The sequence below is a fragment of the Hypomesus nipponensis genome, chromosome 20, assembly GCF_054491055.1.
Source record: "Hypomesus nipponensis isolate SF chromosome 20, ASM5449105v1, whole genome shotgun sequence".
In the NCBI taxonomy this organism is placed as follows: domain Eukaryota; kingdom Metazoa; phylum Chordata; class Actinopteri; order Osmeriformes; family Osmeridae; genus Hypomesus; species Hypomesus nipponensis.
The window spans coordinates 8,855,751-8,878,854 of NC_140380.1; the positions used below are offsets into that span (position 1 = coordinate 8,855,751).

The window sequence follows — 23,104 nt, forward strand, 5'->3', positions numbered from 1 at the left end:
GATTCCAATTTGTTCTGGAGAGATGGGGGGGGGGGGGAATAGAGCCCATGTTGTCACGGTATCGCTGTTTGACGTGGATAAAACGGTGGAAGAAAAAGCCTTCACACACGGACAGACAGATGTCAGCGTCACAGACTCTCCACTCACTGTCACTGATGGAGTGGGATCTGAGCCAATGACATCTGACACGCTACCTGGGACCTCAGATCTACAGTCCTCAGTGAAACGACACGTCTCGCTATCTCGAAATATGAATCTTTATCGCTGTAGGATCAACGGACACCGTTTGGTTTAGATGTTGGCCTCTTGGAACAAGACCTAGGAGCTTGGGCTTTAGCTCAGTATTTGGCTAGAGATCAAGAGGTCGTAGGTTCAAATCCCCCGTTTGTCGCTTTGAATCGTATTTGACAGTATCTTACACAACATGAGTTGGGTTTGCCAGTAACCAAAACATCTCCACAGTGAGATGGAGGGATAAAACGTGTGGTGGTGTTGTGTTAGAGAGAAGGGGGGATGGGGGGTGAAGTCTCTAGCCGGCTGAAGCAGAACTAGCTGGCTCCTCTCCCTCCTCTCCCCTTCATCTCACCCTGTGTTTGCTTTACTCATTTTTCGTTTTCTTTTTTCTCTCGCTCCGTAATTTTTTTCATGCAAAGAATAAAATTTCATCTGAACTGGAGCTCTGGGAAAACAAGTATTTTTGGGTCTGGGGGGGGGGTGTGGGTCGATTGATTCCCCCCTCCCCCCCACCTCGTTCTTACAGATGCTTTGAATTTATTGAGCTTTCCCTGTGAGGGGAGCAGAGGGGTGGGGGGGGGGGGGAGAGGAACCTGCCTGTATTTCCTGGGGATTAGGCCTCAGATGGGGTCCTGGGACCCCGGCTGGGAAAGTGACCCCAGTCTGAATCCTGGTGCTGGGAGCCCCCCGCTAAAACAGCCCCAGGATGGCACTGGGGCCTGGGCCACTCTGCCCGCACGCACAGAACCACCACCTACGCATTATACTATACACACACACACACACGCATACACACAGACACAATACACACACAGACACGATACACGCATCACACACATGCTACACGTGTATCGCTCGTCTTCCTTACAGACACTAAGACTTTTACGGCAATTAAACAATTACGGCAAAATATCTTGGAATTACATAAGCAAGCAAACACACACACACACACACACACACACACACACACACAGAGGCAACATTTCGTTGTTTTCCTTATTTTATTATCGGATTGGGTACAGACGTTATTAATCGTAGCAATAATTATAAAGCATACAGTCCTTCAGACGTATTTTAATAGAAAGATCTTGAAAATCCCGTTCAATGCAGCAGTGTTTGGAGCAAGTTGGCTACATGCATCCGAAATTATCCTAATACACCCAAACCAAATTTCAAACCCCACGTTCACCGAATCTTTCACTGTCCATTCCCGTCGTCTGAATGAAATGAGTCACACACCGTTGTGTGTAAAATGGCTCTTCTGCGGTGTTGTTCCTGGCCAGAGGGCGCCACCCAGTGGAGACAAAGAAGAACTGCAGTCTTAAAGTCTGTACAACCCTGGAAGTCTGTACATCCTTATACTTGTATAACTTAATTAAAAAACGTTTTTCTTTTCAAATCAGTGAAAATTAGAATAAAAAACGTATTTCTACAAGTACCGCCGATGTCATAGTCCAACTTTAAACAAACACATAATTTTGACATATTAATAACATTCACTTTGAACATAACAGCTCTGTCCCTTTAAAGAGAGTCAGGTATATGGTGCATCACACAGCACAAACACAAACAGTATGCATAAACTATGGTAATCTCAATCTTCATATAGTAATCGCAATTTTTTGTGTAATCTCAGCCACATAATTTGCAATCACTTGGAAAGCAAAAACCTTCAGAATAAAGAACTTTTAGGAAAGAAGTACAAGTCAAAGAATTGGACATGGACATTCTACTGAACATGTACGCTACCAATGGCTTAGTGAACTTCATTTACCTCTTACAGACGTAGGTGGATACAGTACGCTTGTTCCTTCTTGATCCACCTTTACCGAGCTCAACAGAGAAACAGCCAAAAACTTCAAGAAAACTGTTTGATTGATCGAACAGTAACGAGATAGGAGAAAACATAAAATAAAGTGTCAAAAGTTTTTGACTGTGTTTTTTTTTACAAATCACTAGTAGACATCTTTTTCTTCTCCTCAGAAAATCAAAGAGGAAGAGTTTGTTCGGGGTGAGGGGGTCAGCGTGGAGGAGAGGGGTGAGGGGGTCAGGGTGGAGGTGAGGGGTGGGGGTGGAGGAAACCGGACTTAATTAGTTTCCAGCTTGGCCATTTCCTGTACGTAGATGCCGATGCTCTCGCTGTCAAACAGCACAAAGTAGACGGTCTTGATGGATGAGGACATGGTGGCCACAAAGTAGCTGGAGATGGCCTTCAGGATGAGCTGGGCAGCCGTCTGCTTAGGGAAACCATTCCTGGTTTCAGGAAGGGAGGGAGGGAGAGAGACAGAGAGAGGGAGAGACAGACAGAGAGGGAGAGAGAGAAACAGAGATGGGGAGAGAGAGACAGACAGACAGAGACGGGGAGAGAGGGAGCGACAGACAGAGAGAGGAAAGGAGAGGGAGAGAGAAAGAGAAGGAGAGAGAGATATGAACATCAGTGAGTATTCTCTAGTGTGTTTGTTTGTATGCTTATGCTTGTGAGTGTGTAGACGTGTGTGTGTATAGACGCGTGTGTGTGTGTGTGTGGTGATGTACCCTCCGCTGCCGATGGACGGGAAGGCCACAGACTTGAGCTTCTTCTCGTCTGCCAGAGCCAGACAGTTCTTCACCGTCTTGTCCAGCAGGTCCTCACACCTGTCTGAGCCCCAGCCAGGGCTGTTGCAGTGGATCACAAACTTAGCAGGCAGGCCAAAACCTCCAGTCAGGGCCGCTGGGCAGAGGAGAGAGAGAGGAGAGAGGAGGGAGACAGGAGGGTGTTGAGAGGAGGGAGAGAGGAGAGAGAGCGGAGAGAGGAGGGTGGAGATAGAGAGGAGGAAAAGAGAAAGAGGAGGGGGAGATAGAGGAGGGAGAGAGAAGAGGAAAAGAGAAAGAGAGGAGAGAGGAGGGGGAGAGAGGAGGGTGGAGATAGAGAGGAGGGAGAGAGAGGAGGGAGAGAGGAGGGTGGAGATAGAGAGGAGAGAGGAGGGGGAGAGAGGAGAGAGGAGGGGGAGAGAGGAGAGAGAGAGGAGGGGGAGAGAGGAGGGTGGAGATAGAGAGGAGGGAGAGATAAAGGAGGGAGAGAGAGGAGGAAAAGAGAAAGAGAGGAGAGAGGAGGGGGAGAGAAGAGGGTGGAGATAGAGAGGAGAGAGGAGGGGGAGAGAGGAGAGAGAGAGGAGGGGGAGAGGAGGGTGGAGATAGAGAGGAGAGAGGAGGGGGAGAGAGAGAGAGAGAGAGGAGGGGGAGAGAGGAGGGTGGAGATAGAGAGGAGGGAGAGATAAAGGAGGGAGAGAGAGGAGGAAAAGAGAAAGAGAGGAGAGAGGAGGGGGAGAGAGGAGGGTGGAGATAGAGAGGAGGGAGAGAGCAAGAGGAGGAAGAGGAGAGAGAGGAGAAGAGGGGAGGGAGAGAGGAGCGGGAGGAGTGCGAGAGGAGCAGGGGAGAGGAAGAGAGTTTTAAGATCCAACTCGATCTTAACTCTTTCATGTTTCATCCTCTCAAAGAGAATATAGGTAAAACCAGACCACACAGAATAGTTGCACTTGTACAGTGTATATCCAACACAATGCCCTTGTCCAGAATCTGATGTCCTGACAGAGAACCCCCTGAACTCCAACAAGACCATTTCACAGTTTTACTGAAGCAGGAGAAAAGAGAGAGAGGGAGGGAGGGAGATACTGAAAGCTGCTGAAATCACTTCTTCACAGAGCTCAGAGCAGCCACATAAAAGGACGGATGGAGTGATGGAGGGAAGAGAGGGTCTGGGGCTAATGGAGAGTGTGCGTGTGTGTGTGTGTGTGTGTGTGTGTGACAGGCCTGGACAGGATTAAGACTGACACACTTCTGACAAGCTCAACTCCAGATGGAGTGATGGAACAGGGGAGGGAGTGGAGAAAGAAGAGGGGAGGGAGAGAGAAAGGAAATGAGGAGATAGTAGAGGACAGGAGGGTGGGACAGGAAAAGAGGAAGGAAGGAGAGAAAGACGGAAAGGAACAAGTGGATGAAAGGAGGGAGGACGAAGTAAGGGTGGGAAGTCGGCCAATCACGGCTGTCTGTTTCCTCAGTCATGTCAGGTGTTTCACGACACTGAGGAAGTGGAAGGTGGGCCTGGAATCTCGCTCTCTCTCTCATCTTAACAGACGTCATAACCATTATGGAGATGGATAGGGTTCAAACCCCCCTGCAAACCTCCAGCCTGGCAAGTCAGCTGGGATGGCTTCATCTCTGTCACACACCAGCAGGCTTCTGCGCTCTGCCTCCCAGGAACACTCGTGTAATAGTTTTCACCTGCGTCTCGTTCAGCTAATTATTCCCACCTCTATGTTTGCGTATTTATCTTGCATTGTGTGGAGTCTGGGTAGTAAGAAAAAGTCTGAAATCTCCCTGCCTCTTCACTCCTTCAGTCCTCTGGTTTGGTGTTCAGTCACCTAGTGGTCGACCACTGAGAACCCTAGAGGCCCTGGGATTATGAAGCTGGACAAAGAGAGAGAGTGTGTGTGTGTGTGTGCACATGCAGGGGCCCTTGTGAAAGCTGTATGTGTGTTAATGAAGTGTCTGGACCACAGTCCCTGACATCATGGTCCAGGATGACATCATGTGTGCTGAGAGAGAGAGAGAGAGAGAGAGAGAGAGAGAGAGAGAGAGAGAGAGAGAGAGAGAGAGAGAGAGAGAGAGAGAGAGAGAGAGAGAGAGAGAGAGAGAGAGAGAGAGAGAGAGAGAGAGAGAGAGAGAGAGAGAGAGAGAGAGAGAGAGAGAGAGAGAGAGAGAGAGAGAGAGAGAGAGAGAGAGAGAGAGAGAGAGAGAGAGAGAGAGAGAGAGGCTGGAACCACCAAGCACTGTCCCAGATGTGTGTGTGTGTGTGTGGTGTGTGTGTGTGGTGTGTGTGAAATATATACGTAAAATACTTCGGTAAGGTATTTAACATGTATTTGATTGCCTTTGCCCACCTGCCCTCTTGAGACTGTTCTCATTGGTTCATTGTGTTGGATAAGTTAAATCAAGCACGCCCTAAATGAAATCACAAACTGGGAACGGTCAGCCTGCCTGCAGTACCTCCAGCGACCTCAAGGGGGCCGTTCTTCTTCTTCAGGTCATCGACAGCATCCTTAAACTCCTTTCCTCCTTTCTTCTCCAGAGCTTGACCTGAGGAGGAAATCATCTGGGTGGTTAAGGGCTGACAGACAGACAGAGGGGGAGAAGGGATGGGGTGGCAGGCAGGCAGGCAGGCGGACATGCAGGCATGCAGACTGAGACATAGACTGAGACATAGACTGAGACATAGACTGAGACATAGACTGAGACATAGACATCTCTCTGGAGAACTCAGGGCCTCTGGAGCACCGGAACTCTCTAGAGAACCCAAGCTGTCAGAAGATTCCAGGCTCACTCGGAAGAACCCATGCTCTCTCTCTCTGGGAGAACTCAAGCTCTGTCTTTGCAGAACCCAGGTGCAACAAAGACACCAGACTCTCTCGCTCTCTCCCTGGAGAACCCAAGGTTTTTGGAAACCTCAGGCGCAACGGAGAACCCAGGCTCTCTCTGGGAAACCCAGTTGTGGAGAGAACCCTGAAGAGAACCCAGGCTCTGCGGGGGCCTGAGGTGAGGTGAGTTAGACTCCAGGCCCAGAACAAAAGGTGAATGAAGCCAACAACATCAGAATGTTCCGGTCACAACAACAAACCAGTTCAAAGAAGAAGGCCAGGCACATGTGTGAAGAAGCTATTAAATATAATCAAAACCTTTTCAGACAAGAACACAAAACACCAGAGCATGGTCTTCAAACTTAATTTCAACAACACATTTCACAGCCAGGTCCTGTTATTATTCAGTAACAGTCACATCGGATCTTTGTCAAGTATCAGATCGTTAGGTCCAGATTGGTGGTTCAATTAAAGTTTGTTTTCATAAACAATAATTAGCTAGTTAGCTTTCTTGTGGCAGTAGTTCTACTCTAACGACTGCGCAGTCGGTTAACTGGGATTTGGTTTGTTTGAACACCAGGATGAAGATGCATTTAGGGGGCACTTCGACGGGGTCAAGGTTGGGTTTCCGTGGCGATGTAGAGGCGGGATAAGGGGGGTGAGGGGGGGGGTCATTACCTACTTGACCTCCGGTGTAGAAGGAAGAGTTGGTCGGATGAACAACAGCATCGCTGTCAACGGTGGAAATGTCGGCTTGCACAACTTGCAACTACAGACAACGACAACAACAACAACAACAGGCAAACAACATGTGGTCAAAACAGCGGGAACAAAGGATGAGAACATGAGGGAAAAGAAGACTGTGAGGAGAGGAGGGAGGGTGTGAGGTCTCCTTTTTTACCGGGTTAGGTAAAGAAGGAGGCGTCGGCCACGGAACTGTGACTGGCCAATCGGGAAAGATAGAACCAGCACTGACCCCCATGACAGGCTAGGGGGAGGAGTCGGCTTTTCTGAAGGGGATTGGTCGAATCCTTGAAAGCCGTAACTGGCACGAGACCGCCACTATTGGATCCTTAGCGTTTTTATTTATGTTTAAGAATAGAAATGGTATCGGTTTGTTTCATTTGGAACATATTATTTGTTCCAGTGACACAGGAACCGAGATCAAATACACAGACTGGACACTGGGATATTCGGCGTATGTTTGATTCATACTCCAGTGCAGCCCTTAATATTAGCGAGGAAGGGTGGGGCCACAGTTGCACTGAGCTTTCAAGGAGTCTCCCGGGCCTGCAGGCAGAGCCGAACAGGAAGCTCACCTAGATCGTCTTTAAGGTCAATGTCAGCATTGGTGGGGTTGATGACCCCCTCCACGTCAAAGCCAGCCAAGTTACTGACCTCACTGTGGATGAGGTTGAGCTGCAGCGAGGGGTGGGGGAGGGGAAGCGAGAGAGGGGGGGGGGGTCATGCAGGGGTGGGGGGGAGGGAGAGCGAGAGAGGGGGGTGGGGGGGGGGGAAGGGGTCATGCAGGGGGGGGGGGGGGGAAGAGGAGGAGGGAGGAAGGAAGGAAAGCAAAGCGGTTAGATAGGATTCACACCATTCCTTGGAAGATCCCAGTAGCCTTGTTAGTGAATATAGATAGCATCAGAAGAACCAAATCACTGAACTCAATCTGACTGAAATCTTAAAGGAGATTTGAGTTGTGAATGAGGTCCTTTAGACATGAAACCAGCGAGGTTAGGAGAGTGATTCATTTAATAACTGAATGGAAGAAAAACATGTATTGATGCATTGTGTAAAACTGATGTCCCATAAACAAACCAGATTAGGGCCCATTGAATTTACTGAGATGCAGTGATGTTCTAAGAGTTCAGTGCTGGAACAATAACACCGAAGCATTCCAAAACGGAACCCCAACTTGTAGCCACATTGTTCTAGAATACTTTCCACTGATTCTACTTGCATTCTGTCTCTATTGGCCCTTGGGAGTAAAGTTTGGCACCCTGCATAAAGACATTCTCACATAAGGTGTTCCACAGAAGCACAGGTGCAACTAGACCTGCCTGACTGGTCTGTGTACAGTAGTCCAGTATGTACAGGGAGTTTTGGTTTAGGTTCCCAAGGTATTCTGTGACATCAGCAGTATTTCCTACTGAAGAACACAAAGCTGTCTACTGTTTATATAGCATAGGGTAGAGGCAATGGAGTCACACACGCATGCACGCGCACACACACCAGCGGGTGGGGCTAGTAAAACACAACTGGCTTCAATGATCTGTTAGCTGAGCAACGTGTCGGCCTTTTGGTTCTGTTAGCTGAGCAACGTGTCGGCCGTTTGGTTCTGTTAGCTTAGCAACGTGTCGGCTTTTTGGTTCTGTTAGCTTAGCCGCATGTTAGCCTTTTGCATGGCGTTAGCTTAGCTGATGAGTTAGCTCTGGGGTTGCGCGGGGGCGTCTGTGAGTACCTTCTGGCCCAGGAAGAGGCTCTTGGAGGACAGCACGGTGAAGCTGTCGGCGGGGGTTCCGTCCGTAGTGCTGTCTGCAGACGCAGCTTTGCTCACCTCCACTGCCTGTTTCTGTCGGGTCACAAACACACGGAAACCATGGGAAACCGTGTACAAGACGCAGTTGGGATGGCAACCCGATTCCATCCCAATCTCTCTCTCTCTCTTACACACATATACACACGTCTGATATTGATGTTTTGGAATTGGTTTAATTCCCCTTGGCATGGGCAAACTCTGCTGTTAAAATCCAACTTCATCAATCTAGATTGGTTGATGGACGTTCTCTGACCAATCCAACTTCATCAATCTAGATTGGTGGATGGACGTTCTCTGACCAATCCAACTTCATCAATCTAGATTGGTTGATGGACGTTCTCTGACCAATCCAACTTCATCAATCTAGATTGGTGGATGGACGTTCTCTGACCAATCCAACTTCATCAATCTAGATTGGTTGATGGACGTTCTCTGACCAATCCAACTTCATCAATCTAGATTGGTGGATGGACGTTCTCTGACCAATCCAACTTCATCAATCTAGATTGGTGGATGGACGTTCTCTGACCAATCCAACTTCATCAATCTAGATTGGTGGATGGACATTCTCTGACCAATCCAACTTCATCAATCTAGATTGGTGGATGGACGTTCTCTGACCAATCCAACTTCATCAATCTAGATTGGTTGATGGACGTTCTCTGACCAATCCAACTTCATCAATCTAGATTGGTGGATGGACGTTCTCTGACCAATCCAACTTCATCAATCTAGATTGGTGGATGGACGTTCTCTGACCAATCCAACTTCATCAATTTAGATTGGTTGATGGACGTTCTCTGACCAATCCAACTTCATCAATCTAGATTGGTGGATGGACGTTCTCTGACCAATCCAACTTCATCAATCTAGATTGGTGGATGGACGTTCTCTGACCAATCCAACTTCATCAATTTAGATTGGTTGATGGACGTTCTCTGACCAATCCAACTTCATCAATCTAGATTGGTGGATGGACGTTCTCTGACCAATCCAACTTCATCAATCTAGATTGGTGGATGGACGTTCTCTGACCAATCCAACTTCATCAATCTAGATTGGTGGATAGACGTTCTCTGACCCACCTTGGCCTTGGCGGCAGCTGCCTTCTTCCCACTCAGCTTTTTCACCATCGCCTTCTTCCCGGATGTCTTGGGTTTCTTGGCTGGGGGAGGCGTGACGACCGCCTCCAGTTTGCCCTTCGACCCCCGTTTCTTAGCCAGAAGCTCGGGGTGGATGTTGGGCAGGACCCCCCCGGCCGCAATGGTCACACCTTTTAGGAGCTGTTCGACAGACACGCAGGTAGGTAATACAGGTAAGTATGTTGGTTAGTATATAGGGAATTGGGCTATTAATCAGAAGGTTGCCGGTTCGAATCCTGGATTGCAAAATGACGTTGTGTTCTTGGGCAAGGTACTTCACCTTACTTGTCTCGGGGGAATGTCCCTGTACTTACTGTAAGTCGCTCTGTAAATGACCAAATGTAAATGTAGTATATGCTGGAGAGTATCAGAAACTACTACGTAAGTGTCAGTTAGTGAGTATAGGTAGGTCATGTTGAGACAGTGTCTGTAACAGGATTGTTCACTAAGTCACTTCTGAGCCACAGATGGTCTGAATGCTACCTCGGTCGAGGGCCCGGCAGTTTGGGTGCGGGCTGCAGGGCGTCGCGACTGACCTGGTTCAGCTCCTCGTCGTTAGCGATGGCCAGCAGGATGTGGCGTGGGGTGACCCGGCCCTTCTTGTTGTCCCGCGCTGCGTTTCCCGCGAGCTCCAGGATCTCAGCTGGAAGAGCAGACAAGCCATCAGAATGAGACAGACAGACAGACAGACAGGCAAAGACAGACAGGCAAAGACAGACAGACAAGCAGACAGGCAGAGACAGACAGGCAGAGACAGACAGAGACAGACAGACAGAGACAGACAGACGGAGACAGAGACAGACAGACAGAGACAGACAGACGGAGACAGACAGGCAGAGATAGACAGACAGACAGACAGACAGACAGACAGACAGACAGGCAGGCAGACAGAGACAGACCCGCAGAGACAGACAGACAGGCAGAGACAGACAGACAAACAGGCAGACAGAGAGACAGAGACAGAAAGACAGGCAGAGACAGACAGTCAAAGAGATAGACAGTCAGTCAGACAGACAGGCTGTCACACAGACACCCCCCCAGTCCCCTCACCTGTCAGGTACTCCAGGACGGCAGCCATGTACACGGGTGCCCCCACCCCGATCCGGTACTTGGGCAGCCCCCTCTTGATGTAGCGCAGCATGCGCCCCACCGGGAAGATGACCCCCGCCTTGGTGGAGCGGGACGTCTTGGTCGCCTTCTTCTTGCCTCCTCTGCTGGACATGGTGCTGCTAGCCCACACCGCTGTCTGGATCTGAGGGATGGAGGGAGGTAGAGAGGGAGGGAGGTAGAGAGGGAGGGGTGAGGTAGGGAGGGTGGAGAGAGGGAGGGAGGGAGGATGGAGAGAGGGAGGATACAGAGAGGGAGGGAGGTAGGGAGGATGGAGAGAGGGAGGATGGAGAGAGGGAGGGAGGTAGGTAGGGAGGATGGAAAGAGGGAGGATGGAGAGAGAGAGGTAGGGAGGGAGGTATGGAGGGAGGATGGAGAGAGGGAGGGAGTATGGAGAGAGGTGAGACTGCTGGGAAGAGCTCCGGGGTTTCTTTAGACTGCTAAACCTTTTACTAATATTGCAACGTGTGTGTGTGTGTGTGTTGGTGTATTTAGAATCAAATGTGTTGCTTATAGGAAGGATTTGGAAGGAAGATTTTGTTTTGTTTATCTTGACTACTTGACAAGTGTTTAGATACATTGTATCTGAGTGGGAGAATAAACATGCACTGCAGTGAGTATGGTTAATTATTTTACATTTATAGCTAGACTATGCATCACATTCAGGCCTACAGTAAGATGCATGCATTGTTGCACTTTGAACTAGATTACAAATCTACAAAACACTGAATCTGATCTGTGGTAAACAGATACAAAATTCATCCAAAACTAAAAATGGTATCGTCATATGAATTCACAAGCTCTCGTGGTTTTGACATTTGAATTAATGCATGAAAAACATCCGGAACACAACAGATATTTACGAACGATTTCCGTGTAATAACCATTTAATCACGTGTCGCTTACACAGGTAGCCTTTCGCGTTTCCTGTATCCTGAGGATTCAACGGACTATTGCGGTGTCATAAGGCAACTGTCACACACGCACAGCCAAAAATATTCGCTAGATCGCCATGCGTTTTTTCCGGTTTTACTGTAAATCTGTTATGTCACATTGACCGCGAGTTACAGTTGACTAAAGGCTCCTAAAAACACGATAATCTCGGCCTCGTTTTGCCAAATTCACAAAACGTCACAGCATGACTGATTACAAAAAATATATATATACAAATGAGAAGCACCTGGCAGTGGAACGTACACCTTTTGCGAATCAAACGTTGACCGTGAATTACTTACAGGAAAAAAAAAAACTGCAATATGTCTACTGTCTTCACTCAACCCCGGTAACAAGCCTGGGCAACGTCCTCAACTCCCAGAATCCACAGCGAACCAAATATTATTGAACCAAGTGAGCACTGCTTCATGTTTGTGGTCGGCCACACTTCTGAAAATGAACGAGTTGAAACAGCATGAAATCTCTAACCTTTTGCCGCTGCGCTTCCAATCTGCTCCGCCAAGGTCTTGGTTGACTGACTCACTGTCACCGCCTATACATTAAAAGCGCTTTATTGCATATTGTTGCTAGGGTCTGCAGGCTAGACCACCTACTTGCCCGGCATTTAGAAAAATAACAATGGCTTGTTAATTGATTTTAAATTTGTGTAATTTGTATTTATAATGTAAACAATTATGTAAAATGTAGGCTATCTACTTTTGAACAGTTTATCTTTTTTGGGTCATTTATGTGTGATCCTATATAAGTAGGAACAGGGGCAACTTGGATTAGTAAATGTCAGGTTTTGTAAAATACAAATGTGTGGTTAAACGTAATAATGTTTCATAATGTTGATTTGGAGCCATTACAAATCTACGTCGAGACGGAGGTAGAAAGCCATAGCGTGTTCGCGGCGCGCGAGAGCTGAAAACGAAACTGTAATTACAGAATTTCATCACTAGAGGTCCACCACGAGTTGTTACATAGTTTTAGGAGCACAAATTGAGGAGTCAGTACGATTTTTACCTTCCTCCTCCCCTTCCCACCACCTTTCAGGAGTTTCTGACATAACCTGATTGGTTACGTCATTGGTCTATACACACCTGTTGCTAATAATCAATCTGCCTTGATTACCCGGATATAGGCTATGTGGACGAAGTCATTCAAACAAGGTTAGTAAATTACCCAAATTACGAAAGAAAACGTTGGAAAGTTGCTCTGTTGGTTGTACATAACATATGCTACATATAAGGTAGTGTTATGGTGTGCAAATGAGGGTATATTGGACCAACAACAATTTAGCCTGTGCCGCATCGACCCACAGGCACTCCATCACCCACATAGGCTACACATGTATGAAATGTATTCGGTGGGTTGCATAGGCTAGCATACAGCTCTCATTCTCTCAAGCAGTCTTTGGCTGAACAGATTTGGGAGGGTTTTTGTGGTTTAAAATAAAAAATATATATATTTATTTTGACATCATCCACCCTCCGTTATGACGAAAAACATTAACTCCAACGATAAGATGTAGGCTAGGCTCCCTATAATTTATTTGCGCACCTTTTTAATTTAAGCTTCTTGTTCCTCTTTCATATCATCTCCTCTCTCATCCTTTCCTTTCACTCCATCTGTTTTTTTGTTGTTGTTTTTTTCAACCTTTCGAATCTTAATTCAATTTTTTTTAAATTATTTTATTTCACAGGTTAAGTTAAGGGAAAGGAAGAGAAGTAATATGAGTCCTAACATCCTAAAATCCCAGTGTTGGTTTGTGTTTACTTCAAAACACTGACTGGGTCAAGACTGAACCAACTGGGTCTGTATTGTCAGGTCTCTCAGCATTTACATGGCTTAGTGTGAAATGAACTTTTGAATTGCTAGTTATGTGTTTATTAAGATGACCTAATCAGTAATGAAGCTTCACAGATTGATGCATTTCGACTTCGAAAAAACTGGCCACAAATTAAGTATAAAGTATATCTACTACGAACCCGGAACAACGACTCGGTTATACTACTGTAGTCTAAGACATGTCTACTTACTGAACAGTGATCATTAGAAGTCGAAGAGCCTACATTAATGCGTCTTTATCACTGCAAACATAATCACTGGCGTCAACGAATATAACATGCTTGTTAAGCAAGAGTACTCATTTATACAAGTGTACAAAAGGCAAAATCCGGTCCTCTCAACCTTCACCTACAGTGTTACATCTGGTTCCACAAAACGAACATAGAAAAAAGGTTGGACTGTTGCTTAGTGATCTTGGTCTGTCAGCTGACCTTGATCTACCAATCACAAACCGACTGTGACTGTAAAAAGGCTACATCAAACTAATGTCTGTAGAATAATAATAAACATCTCACTTGCAGAATGGTTGCAGAGACGGCGACGAAGTTTGACAACAGTAAGTATTTCACTGTGACATATTTGCTACCGCGAGGCTTTTGGATAGCGTAGGCTATTTTTCCCAAGTTCGCGGTTACACGACGTAACAAGAAAAGACTTGGAAAGGCTTTGTTGAATTCTCCTCTTCGATTGCCAGCTAAATTGAAGACCCAAATTTAGCTAATTACAGTCGATTGTTTAATGTCCTGAAGGGGCATCTAGACGGATGTGACGCATTCCCTTTTAGACTAATTTAAAATTATTATTTTCACTAAACGTAAATTATTTTAAGTTTAGTACATAAGTTAGAAAATACGCGTTTGTTAATTACAGTAATACACAACTATGACAATTATGAAAACATTTCACCCAGTAACGAGTATTTTCTTGTTCTGCTCATTTGTTATCCTAAGAAATTTAATAAGAAATGTAATTTAGGTCAGTGTTAATCGGATTACGCTGTGTATAGCAACTGATGAACAACTTGGGCTCAAATTAAATAATTCTAAAGGCTCAGAAATATTAGGAAAATATTGGAACAGGTGTGGTGTTACAAATTATTCTGTTTGGTTACGTTGCATAGGCCTGTATATTGTATCGGGTTGCACGAGCCTACCTGCACTAGTGCAACCCGAAAATCAAGATGTTAACTTTGTCTTTTCTTTTCAAGACATGAAGAGTGAAGCCACCGTCAACAATATGAGACCGGTAAGATCACTTTCTGCTCTAGACCATGCAACAAGTTATTAATTAGGGGTATTAATGATGTCGCAGAACATTAGCAATTTACCTGCACAGACATGCAAAACAAGGTCGTTCATCAGTTCCTGCACTGGCTGGATACAGCTAAAGTGCACCAACACTACCTGTCGGACTCGTGCAGTGACATTTTTCTCTGCTTATTGAAGGGATTCATAAAGAGAGACGGAAATTATTTCGCGCGAGAGACAGAAGAGTTTGGCTCGTGAGAGTGGGGGAAAGCTGAATGGTACACGCATGGGAAGAATTGGCGAAATAAATGAGACCAAGTCACACCAAGTAGCCTCAACAGTTGTACTTTTCTTAGATTGGAAAGTTAGTTGGATATGTTGCATCAGTTTTCCTCCTTGTGGAGCTTATACTAGCACAGCATGGTGTCGGCCTCCTTGCTGACTGATCCAGTCCTGGTCACAGTCTCTGGTCACAGTCTCTGGTCCAGTATGAACTAAACTGGTCTGAGACCAGCGATCCGTACAGCATCCTCCCTCACTCGCTCAGTCTGGGATTCGAACTAGGGCGCTCTTGACTCCCCATCACCTTTTCATGAACACGGCTTCAACCAGTGAAACTGCTAAAAAGGCCAATCCAATAGCGTGGATGACCAGTATTTACACCGAGTTGACCGTTCAAGGCGTGGTTGACTGTGGTGACCGTGGTGTGTGTTTGGTGACCGTGGGGGTCACCGTGGTGATTCTGGTGGTGACCGTGGTCTTGTTTTCCCCAGGAGAGTCCAGGAGGACTGTGGGACTCCCTGAAGAAAGCGGCCTTCGTCGTGGGTTCAGGTCTCTTCTTGCTCGCTGCGTTCGGGAACTCCCTGACATGGTAGTCACATTAATGCCTAACCCTTTAGGGTCACTCTGACAGCACTGCTGGTAGATCCAATGATTGGGGTTCCCGTGCTGAAGGTCATGGGTTCGACCCCCCCCCCCCACTGGAACTTGTGGTGTTGACCCCCCCCCGTGCCCCTCTCCCCAGGCATCTGCAGAGGTTCTGGGGAGCTTCCGGAGACTTCTGGCAGGACCTGTGGACAAAGTTGCATCAGAGATTCGAAGGAAACGAAACAGCCCTCTTCTACATGGGTAGGAGACACCTGGGAGACACCTGCACACCTAGGAGACACCTAGGAGACATCTACACACCTAGGAGACACCTAGGAGACATCTACACACCTAGGAGACACCTAGGAGACATCTACACACCTAGGAGACACCTAGGAGACACCTACACACCTAGGAGACACCTGCACACCTGGGAGACACCAGCACACCTAGGAGACACCTGCACACCTAGGAGACACCTGCACACCTAGGAGACACCTAGGAGACATCTACACACCTAGGAGACACCTGCACACCTAGGAGACACCTGCACACCTAGGAGACACCTAGGAGACATCTACACACCTAGGAGACATCTACACACCTAGGAGACACCTAGGAGACATCTAGACACCTGCACACCTAGGAGACAGATAGGAGACATCTACACACCTAGGAGACACCTGCACACTTAGGAGACACACACAAATGACCCATCTACCATCGACATCTTTTGGCAAGTATGTCGCTTTCCCATCTTTCCCGGGTTTGTAGTTTAGGAATGGCCTCCTCTTCTCCTGGGTACATGGTGTTGTTAGGTATGATGAGAACAACTACTGTCTGTCATACATGCAGCACATGACAAGCTGGCAGGGTCTATTTATAGACCGACAAGGCAGCAGTTGTGAGTATTTTTGTATGCACACAGGAACTGGACGAGCAGGTTATTATGGTATTTTCCTCATATCCTGTTCATTTGCTTGACAAAAAATAAGTCAAACAAATTAATAGATTGGATTTAGGTTGAGGACAACGGCAAACTATGGTTTTGTGTCTTATCTTTGTATCTTGTTTAACATTCACGGCTGGCTGTAAAGCATTTGCAATCTCAATCAGCGACTGATAGTCCCTATCACATGTACAGGCAAACCATAATATGGTCATGGTTTCGTGTCAACAACTTTCAGCCACAAGCTTTTCAGAGCAAAACAAAGATTAGCCATCTCACACCATGGAGATTGAAACTATATTTGTCCTTTTCAAGTCATTATTTATATAGTGTATCTAAGTATTTACTGTGCCAGGGAGGCGGGATGTGGTTACTTTGCGGTGTAGCACGTAAATACAGACCATTCCCTAACTCAGACCCCCAAAATACTGTCAGAGATAAGCATGTCTGATCCTAGATCCTCTATTGTACTTTCCATGCACCATTTATGTCTATAAACTGCTGTACCTCGGGCTTGTTTTGAAGTTGGGTGTGAAATCGGTTTGCCTCATCTGATTGGATGCTGAAAGAAGGCTCTGTGATTGGGTCACGTTGTGACGGGGTATTTGTTGCCGTAACTGAATGACGCAGTTTTATGTCGTCTCATGAAACCATTTATGATTATTTATTCAAGTCAAGCAATAATCCACGTATCCATCCATACTTCTTTTCATCTGCTTCATGCATCCATATCTTCTTTTTCATCCATCCATCTCCTTCTTACATTCATTCACCCTCAGCTTACTCCAGCATCTCATCTCTCACTCTCTTGTGTACACAAGAGATACGTTTAGCTCAGTGGTTAGAACGTCTGAGTCCAGGTCGAGAGGTTACAGTTTCAAATCCCCCTCTACATGAACTTGATACATTATACTTGGTATATATGATGTTGTGTTGTTGTTTTGAACAGGGACCATGCTGGTTCCCATGGTGGTGTTCTGGGGTTCCAATCTGCTGTTCCTTTTGGTGGACATCACGGGGAAACCCTCCTTCATCACACGCTACAAGATCCAGGTGGACAAGAACACTCCGGTACGTTCCATTTACCCCTTCATCCTGGACATGGTATGGTTCATTTACCCCACACCCCTTCATCCTAAACATGGTACGGTCCATTTACCCCACAACCCTTCACCCTGGACATGGTATGGACCATTAAACCCACACACTACACATAATATGGTCTATTTACCCCCTACACTACACATAGTACAGTCCATTTAGCCCGCATGCTGCACATTACAAGGTTCATTTAACCACCCCTTATGCTGAACATATTCAACATTTTGAACTCTACAATCGATGTAGAAGATTATCGCAACTTCTCCCCCCAACACACACCCACACCTCCCCAACACACACACACACACACGGTGTCCAGTCTGCAAGTTAAGGGTCATGTCCATATCAGACCAAAGTCCTCAGTCTATCTCCACATGTCCTATCAAAGCTGTTAATCAGCGCACACTCCCAGATAACGTGTGGCTGGATGTGATCCACACATGGTGTTCACCTTGAGCCTGGAGGCACGTTCAACTTCCCTGTGATCGATTCCCCTGGTTAGTCAAGTTACTAAACTGACATTAAGCAATAGGTAGGAATCTGTGCCAAAAGTGGTTCCTTATCTGAGGCCATGTACAGTATACTGGACACATGTACATACGCAAATACACAGACACAATGTGTACAATATGAACACACATATACATACACACACATGCATGTGTGTGTGTGTGTATATACACGAACGCACACACATACATATATATAAATACACACACCCTCGTCCTGGAATAATAGAGCTTGACATCAGAGAAGGTTCACAGCGTGATGACTTCTCCACATGTGGGGGTGAAAGGTCACCCAGGCAGAGGCAGGAACAGCAGATCTATGATCTATTGTTTACGTCTGTGATGTAACCCTCTTATGTAACACAAAGGTTCGTTCACCTTTTACCTAACTAACACAGTTCAGAAAATCTAGACACATGCAGCAATGGCAGATTCCTCCTCCAAATTGCACGTCGTTTTTAAACTGACACGGTAGAGCGTTTTTTGTGGTGAGGCTCATGGTTTCAACGTGCACAACCTCCTAATTATTTAGCTAGTCGAGCTGGTTGTTTTGGAATTTGTCTACCTGTCTTTAGGTTGTGTTTGGTTTTGAATGGGAGATGGGCGCCGACGGAGGTTTACCAGGAAAAGACCATCTTAAGTTCCCCAGTCAGCAGACCAAGCATGACATAGCATCACCTTATCACAGCAGTAAACGGTTGGATCATTCTTATGAAATACTGGACTGCTGTGATGAATGCTTAGATAAACATGACACGTGGCTAATAATCTCCCTCGCTTTCCTCTTCCCTCCTCTTCTCTCATCCTTCCTCCCTTTCCTCTGATATGCTTCTGTCCTTTATACCTCCCACCTACTCTAATCTCCTGTCCTCTCCTACACCCACCACTCCCCTCCCCCCTTCTCCCTCCTCCCCTCCACCTCTCCCTCCGCTCCTCCCCCCTCTCTCCCGCTCTACCTCCCTCCCCTCCCCTCCACCTCTCCTCCCCTCCCCTCCACCTCTCTCCCCTCCCCTCCACCTCTCTTCCCTCCCCTCCACCTCTCTCTTCCTCTCCTCCACCTCTCTCCACCTCTCTCCCTCCCCCCCCCCCCCCCCAGGTGGACCCAGTGAAACTACGTCAGGCCATAAAGTCGGTTCTGTTCAACCAGATCTTCATCTCGGGCCCCATGGTTGTGGGGGTCCACTACGTGCAGACCCGGCTGGGGGACCCCTGCGGGCCCGTCCTGCCCACCTTCCAGCGCGGGCTGATGGAGGTGGCCATCTGCGCCCTGGTGGAGGAGTTTCTGTTTTACTACTCCCACAGGTACCACTAGAGGGCGCCAGAGGCTCGGCGGTTAGAGCATTTTTGACTGTTGAAGAGTTCCCAGGTTCAGATTTCTCCTTTGCATGCCGCTTTGGATGAAAGCGTCTCAGGGGAGGAGGGGGGGGGGGGAAGACGTCTCTCCTATTGAAGGGGATCTGGAGCCTGAGGGAGGAGCAATGTAGCAATATTTAATCTGAGGGAAAAAATTAACTTGTCAATTTATTTTTCTTTCCATCTACTCTCCCTGTCCCTCTCTCTTGTCTCTCTCCCTCTTGTCTCTCTTTCCATTTTGTCTCTCTCCCTCGTCTCTCTATCTCTCTCGTCTCCCTCTGTCTCGTCCCTTTCTCTCGTCTGCCTCTCTCTCGTCTCGTCCGTCTCCCTCTCTCTCGTCTCCCTCTCTTCCTCTTCCAGGCTGTTCCACCACCCAGCCCTCTACAAGCACTTCCACAAGCAGCACCATGAGTGGACCGCTCCCATCGGCGTGGTCTCCATCTACGCACACCCACTGGAACATGTGGTGAGAGGAACTTAGAACTAGAACAAACTGTCCTGTACAAAAGAAAAACGACACGTGATGTTAGGAAACTGTATTCGAGCCAAATGTACTTGTTCAAATGTCGTGTCTTGAGTCTGATGGCTAACAATCTCTTAAAAAAAAAAAAGACTTGTTTCTCTCCGTGGAACGAGCTGTAACCGTGGTTACCCGCCCTCCCCCTCCCCCTAGTTCTCCAACATGATGCCGGCGGTGGTGGGGTCCATGCTCCTGGGCTCACACATCTCCACCACCACCCTGTGGTACTCGCTGGCCTTCCTCAGCACCAACATCTCCCACAGCGGCTACCACCTCCCTCTGCTGCCCTCGCCCGAGTTCCACGACTTCCACCACCTCAAGTAGGACACACACACACACAGGCACGCACACACACACTGACACACACACACTTCTTCCCCATGTGGCACTCCCACCTGAACGAAGGTGTGAGTTTATTTTTATAAATATTGTATGTATAAATTTGTTTTGGGATGTGTGTGTGTGTGTGTACACGTGTGTAGTAGATGACTTTCTTCCTTAATTCCTTTGTTCTTCCCACGCTGCAGGTTCAATCAGAACTTTGGCGTGCTGGGTGTTCTGGACCGTCTCCATGGCACCGACAGCAAGTTCCGGAAGACCAAGCAGTGCGAACGCCACGTCCTTCTCCTGGGAACCACCCCCCTGAACGAGAGCATCCCCGACACCCCGAAGAAGACCCAGTGACGACCCCTGACCCCCAGCCGGGCCGCCTTGGCCTGACCAGGGGTGCGGAGGCTGAGGAGCACCGTTCGAATTCTTAACCAAACAAAAGTCTAATTCTTGATTTCTTGCTGTGGGGTCGTCTCTAATTGAGCGTTGTGGGGATGGGTGAACACACCTGCTTCTTCATATCGCTGTGGCCAATCCCTGTCGGGTCAGATCAGTGATTTCTCCTAGACAGAGGGGAGGGGAGAGAGTGATGCATTTCAGATAGTCCTGAGGTTGAAGAGCTGTCTTCTCAAGCCAGGCTGAGAGTCCTCCCTTTAGCCGGCGGCCATTTTTTAAAATTGTATCTCTGAGCAGAGTTCCCAGCACCACCAACTGGAAAAAACTCCCTCTGATGTTTTTACCTACGTTAGAAAAAAAAAACTTTTGTTTTTAACAATAGTTAATTCCAGCAATAGCACTTACTTCCTGATCCAGTGCAGGGTTTTTACAGTGTGTCTGACTCCAGCTCAGTGACAAGAAACAGACCTTAAAGAAACCACTACTCTTTCTTTGATTTGCTGGGTGGAATATTGCACTTTTAATTATTAATGGACCCTTTTAAAACCTAATGTATTACTTTTTAGAGTCCTTCTTCATCCATAACGAACACAATGCAATTGTCACCTTATTAGACAGTTGTCCAGATGTAATTTAAATTGACAATCATGGACTAACTGTTGAATTTACCGTTGAAGCCTTTGAAGTCTTTGGCGCCTCTGAATAGAGCTGCCAAAGACGGTAAGCTGTACATTTCTGTTTAATATGTAACTGTGTTGCAGAAATAAATGGCTATTAAATAAAAGTCTACTTATCGTCACTTTATTTTGTGAACAAGTTCTTAGAAATCCTTCAGCAAACGTTCTTACTTTTTGTAAGTATGACTAGAAGGCAGTGTTCTGTTGTATACATTTGCAATAGCAGGAACAAACGTACGTTGTCCTTTGGCATTTAGTAGTGTCATTGGAGCAATGACACTGACTTGTAGAAAGTAACTTAGCAGGAACCCTCTATGGCACAGAGGACACTGTCCTACCCAGAACAACAGTTGGGTTAGGGGATCTGGGGAGTGCGCTGTAGCCACAGGAGTCTAAAAATATTTTTACCTGTTATCAGTTTTGTTTATAAGATCAAGAGCAGAAATTGAGCTGCATACTTCAGCCACATTTGAACACAGGACCCCTCACACAGTAGTCCACATCCTTAACCACTGAGCTATCAGGAACCACAACAACCACTACTCAACATTTAAATTTGACATTGAACTATCTAGTTGTAATAACCTTCCAAGTTGAGGTGTCAGAAAACCAGAAGACAGCAGGGCTCCCATTAGCTCACTGGGTTAGTGTGTGTAATAGAAAATTACTATTCTTTAAGATGTCTATAATATTCTTTGGCCTAGAACAATTATTGCTGAGGTTTAACTTCTGTACAAATGGCATAACCTTTTAGCCTAAGACAGTATGGCTTAAGTTTCCGTTTGCTGACAAACGACTAACAATTTGACTGTTTGACCCTGGTTGTTTTGCCCATACTCCAGGGGTGTTTTGCTGACAAGTTCTGCTTCTGTCGTCTCAAGCTCTGTTTTTTAATATTGAGCATCGGTATCCAGTTCTGCAACCTATTTCCCTTATAACTTTTTGTTATTGAAGAGATCCTCTTTTGATAGACATGAACTATTGAACTATTGATGTAACTGTCTGGAACTACTGTATAAAAGAGTGTTCAGATCATGACACTTTTAGAGAGCCTTTCTACTCCAGACATTATGTACTGTTTTGAAATTGCTCCTCCTTGATTCAAGAATAAACAGATAGACAAATTCTTCTGACTTCAGACATTCAATCATAGAAAATTCCACCACATGCGCCTGCTCCGGATGCTAAGACAGAACCAACCTGGGTTCAAATCCAGCCTTCACCCTTTTCTGGACGTCTTCCTCCATCTTCATTGTTTTCCTGTCACACTTCTATTGACTGTCCAATAAAGCACGTCAAACATAATCCACAACTAAATGAACTGAAGGAAATAACCACACAACAACTAGTCTTTTAAGGTTTTTTTTGTCCGTTTTGTGATTTTTTTTTCTTTATTAAGGAAAAGCATAATTACTACAAATTACAAATAACACTAATAGCGAATCACATCAGCCTACGAAGCAGATATTATGAATATTAAATGTTATAATACATCTCATTCAAGTATTTTACATTTTTCCATTTTTATATATTTTTTTGTTCCTTTTTCTTAATTTTCATCTTTTTTTTCTCTCATGACAAGCCTAGGGTATTATGATGATGAACTATTAACATTTTAATGGTTCATAAACAGCTATTATATGGCTTTATGGATTTGTATGTCCTTTTTTTCAGTCTCCAGATACCATAGCTGTTTAGATCCTCTGAATATTGACATCTGAAATCCCCAGTTTGTCCAACTTTCATCTCTCCTCCCCCTCTTCCTCCTTCAGCATCAGGCCCAGTCCTTGTGAACCTGCAGTCCACCAGGCATACCGCCCCCTAGTGTTCAGTGGTGTCTCTGCAGCTCTACAGTGTCTGTACCTAGTTGGCTGGTGCCCCGGCCACACCCTCACCCCTAGCGCTTTTCCAGGATGAGTAAGGGGAGGAGGGCAGAGATGACAGTCACTGAGG

General features: G+C 46.5%; 2 protein-coding genes across 10 annotated transcripts; one reads left to right on the forward strand and one right to left on the reverse strand.

Annotated features, from left to right (window-relative positions):
- Positions 1-1,216: 1,216 nt before the first annotated feature.
- Positions 1,217-13,699, reverse strand: macroh2a1 (macroH2A.1 histone). Of its 7 annotated transcripts, none has more exons than XM_084683637.1 (9): positions 13,394-13,699; positions 10,362-10,563; positions 9,848-9,954; positions 9,255-9,452; positions 8,092-8,202; positions 6,947-7,046; positions 5,260-5,349; positions 2,770-2,944; positions 1,217-2,487 (listed from the first exon to the last, which is right to left on the reverse strand). In XM_084683637.1, the coding sequence occupies exons 2-9, from the start codon at positions 10,531-10,533 to the stop codon at positions 2,322-2,324; spliced, it is 1,119 nt and encodes a 372-aa protein (XP_084539763.1). In that variant the 5' UTR covers positions 10,534-10,563; positions 13,394-13,699; the 3' UTR covers positions 1,217-2,321. The 7 variants fall into 7 exon arrangements, with proteins under 7 accessions (XP_084539763.1, XP_084539765.1, XP_084539764.1 ...); XM_084683639.1 differs by lacking the exon at positions 13,394-13,699 and adding an exon at positions 11,841-11,926; XM_084683638.1 differs by lacking the exon at positions 13,394-13,699 and adding an exon at positions 11,654-11,821.
- On the forward strand, positions 12,148-21,258 carry faxdc2 (fatty acid hydroxylase domain containing 2). Of its 3 annotated transcripts, XM_084683644.1 has the most exons (11): positions 12,148-12,523; positions 13,057-13,167; positions 13,724-13,758; positions 14,410-14,447; positions 15,223-15,320; positions 15,474-15,577; positions 17,215-17,336; positions 18,972-19,177; positions 19,589-19,694; positions 19,902-20,068; positions 20,276-21,258. In XM_084683644.1, exons 3-11 carry the CDS (start codon positions 13,725-13,727, stop codon positions 20,430-20,432), a joined length of 1,032 nt encoding a protein of 343 aa, XP_084539770.1. In that variant the 5' UTR covers positions 12,148-12,523; positions 13,057-13,167; position 13,724; the 3' UTR covers positions 20,433-21,258. The 3 variants fall into 3 exon arrangements, with proteins under 3 accessions (XP_084539770.1, XP_084539771.1, XP_084539769.1); XM_084683645.1 differs by lacking the exon at positions 13,057-13,167; XM_084683643.1 differs by lacking the exons at positions 12,148-12,523; positions 13,057-13,167 and having other exon boundaries at positions 13,628-13,758.
- The last annotated feature ends 1,846 nt before the right edge of the window (positions 21,259-23,104 follow it).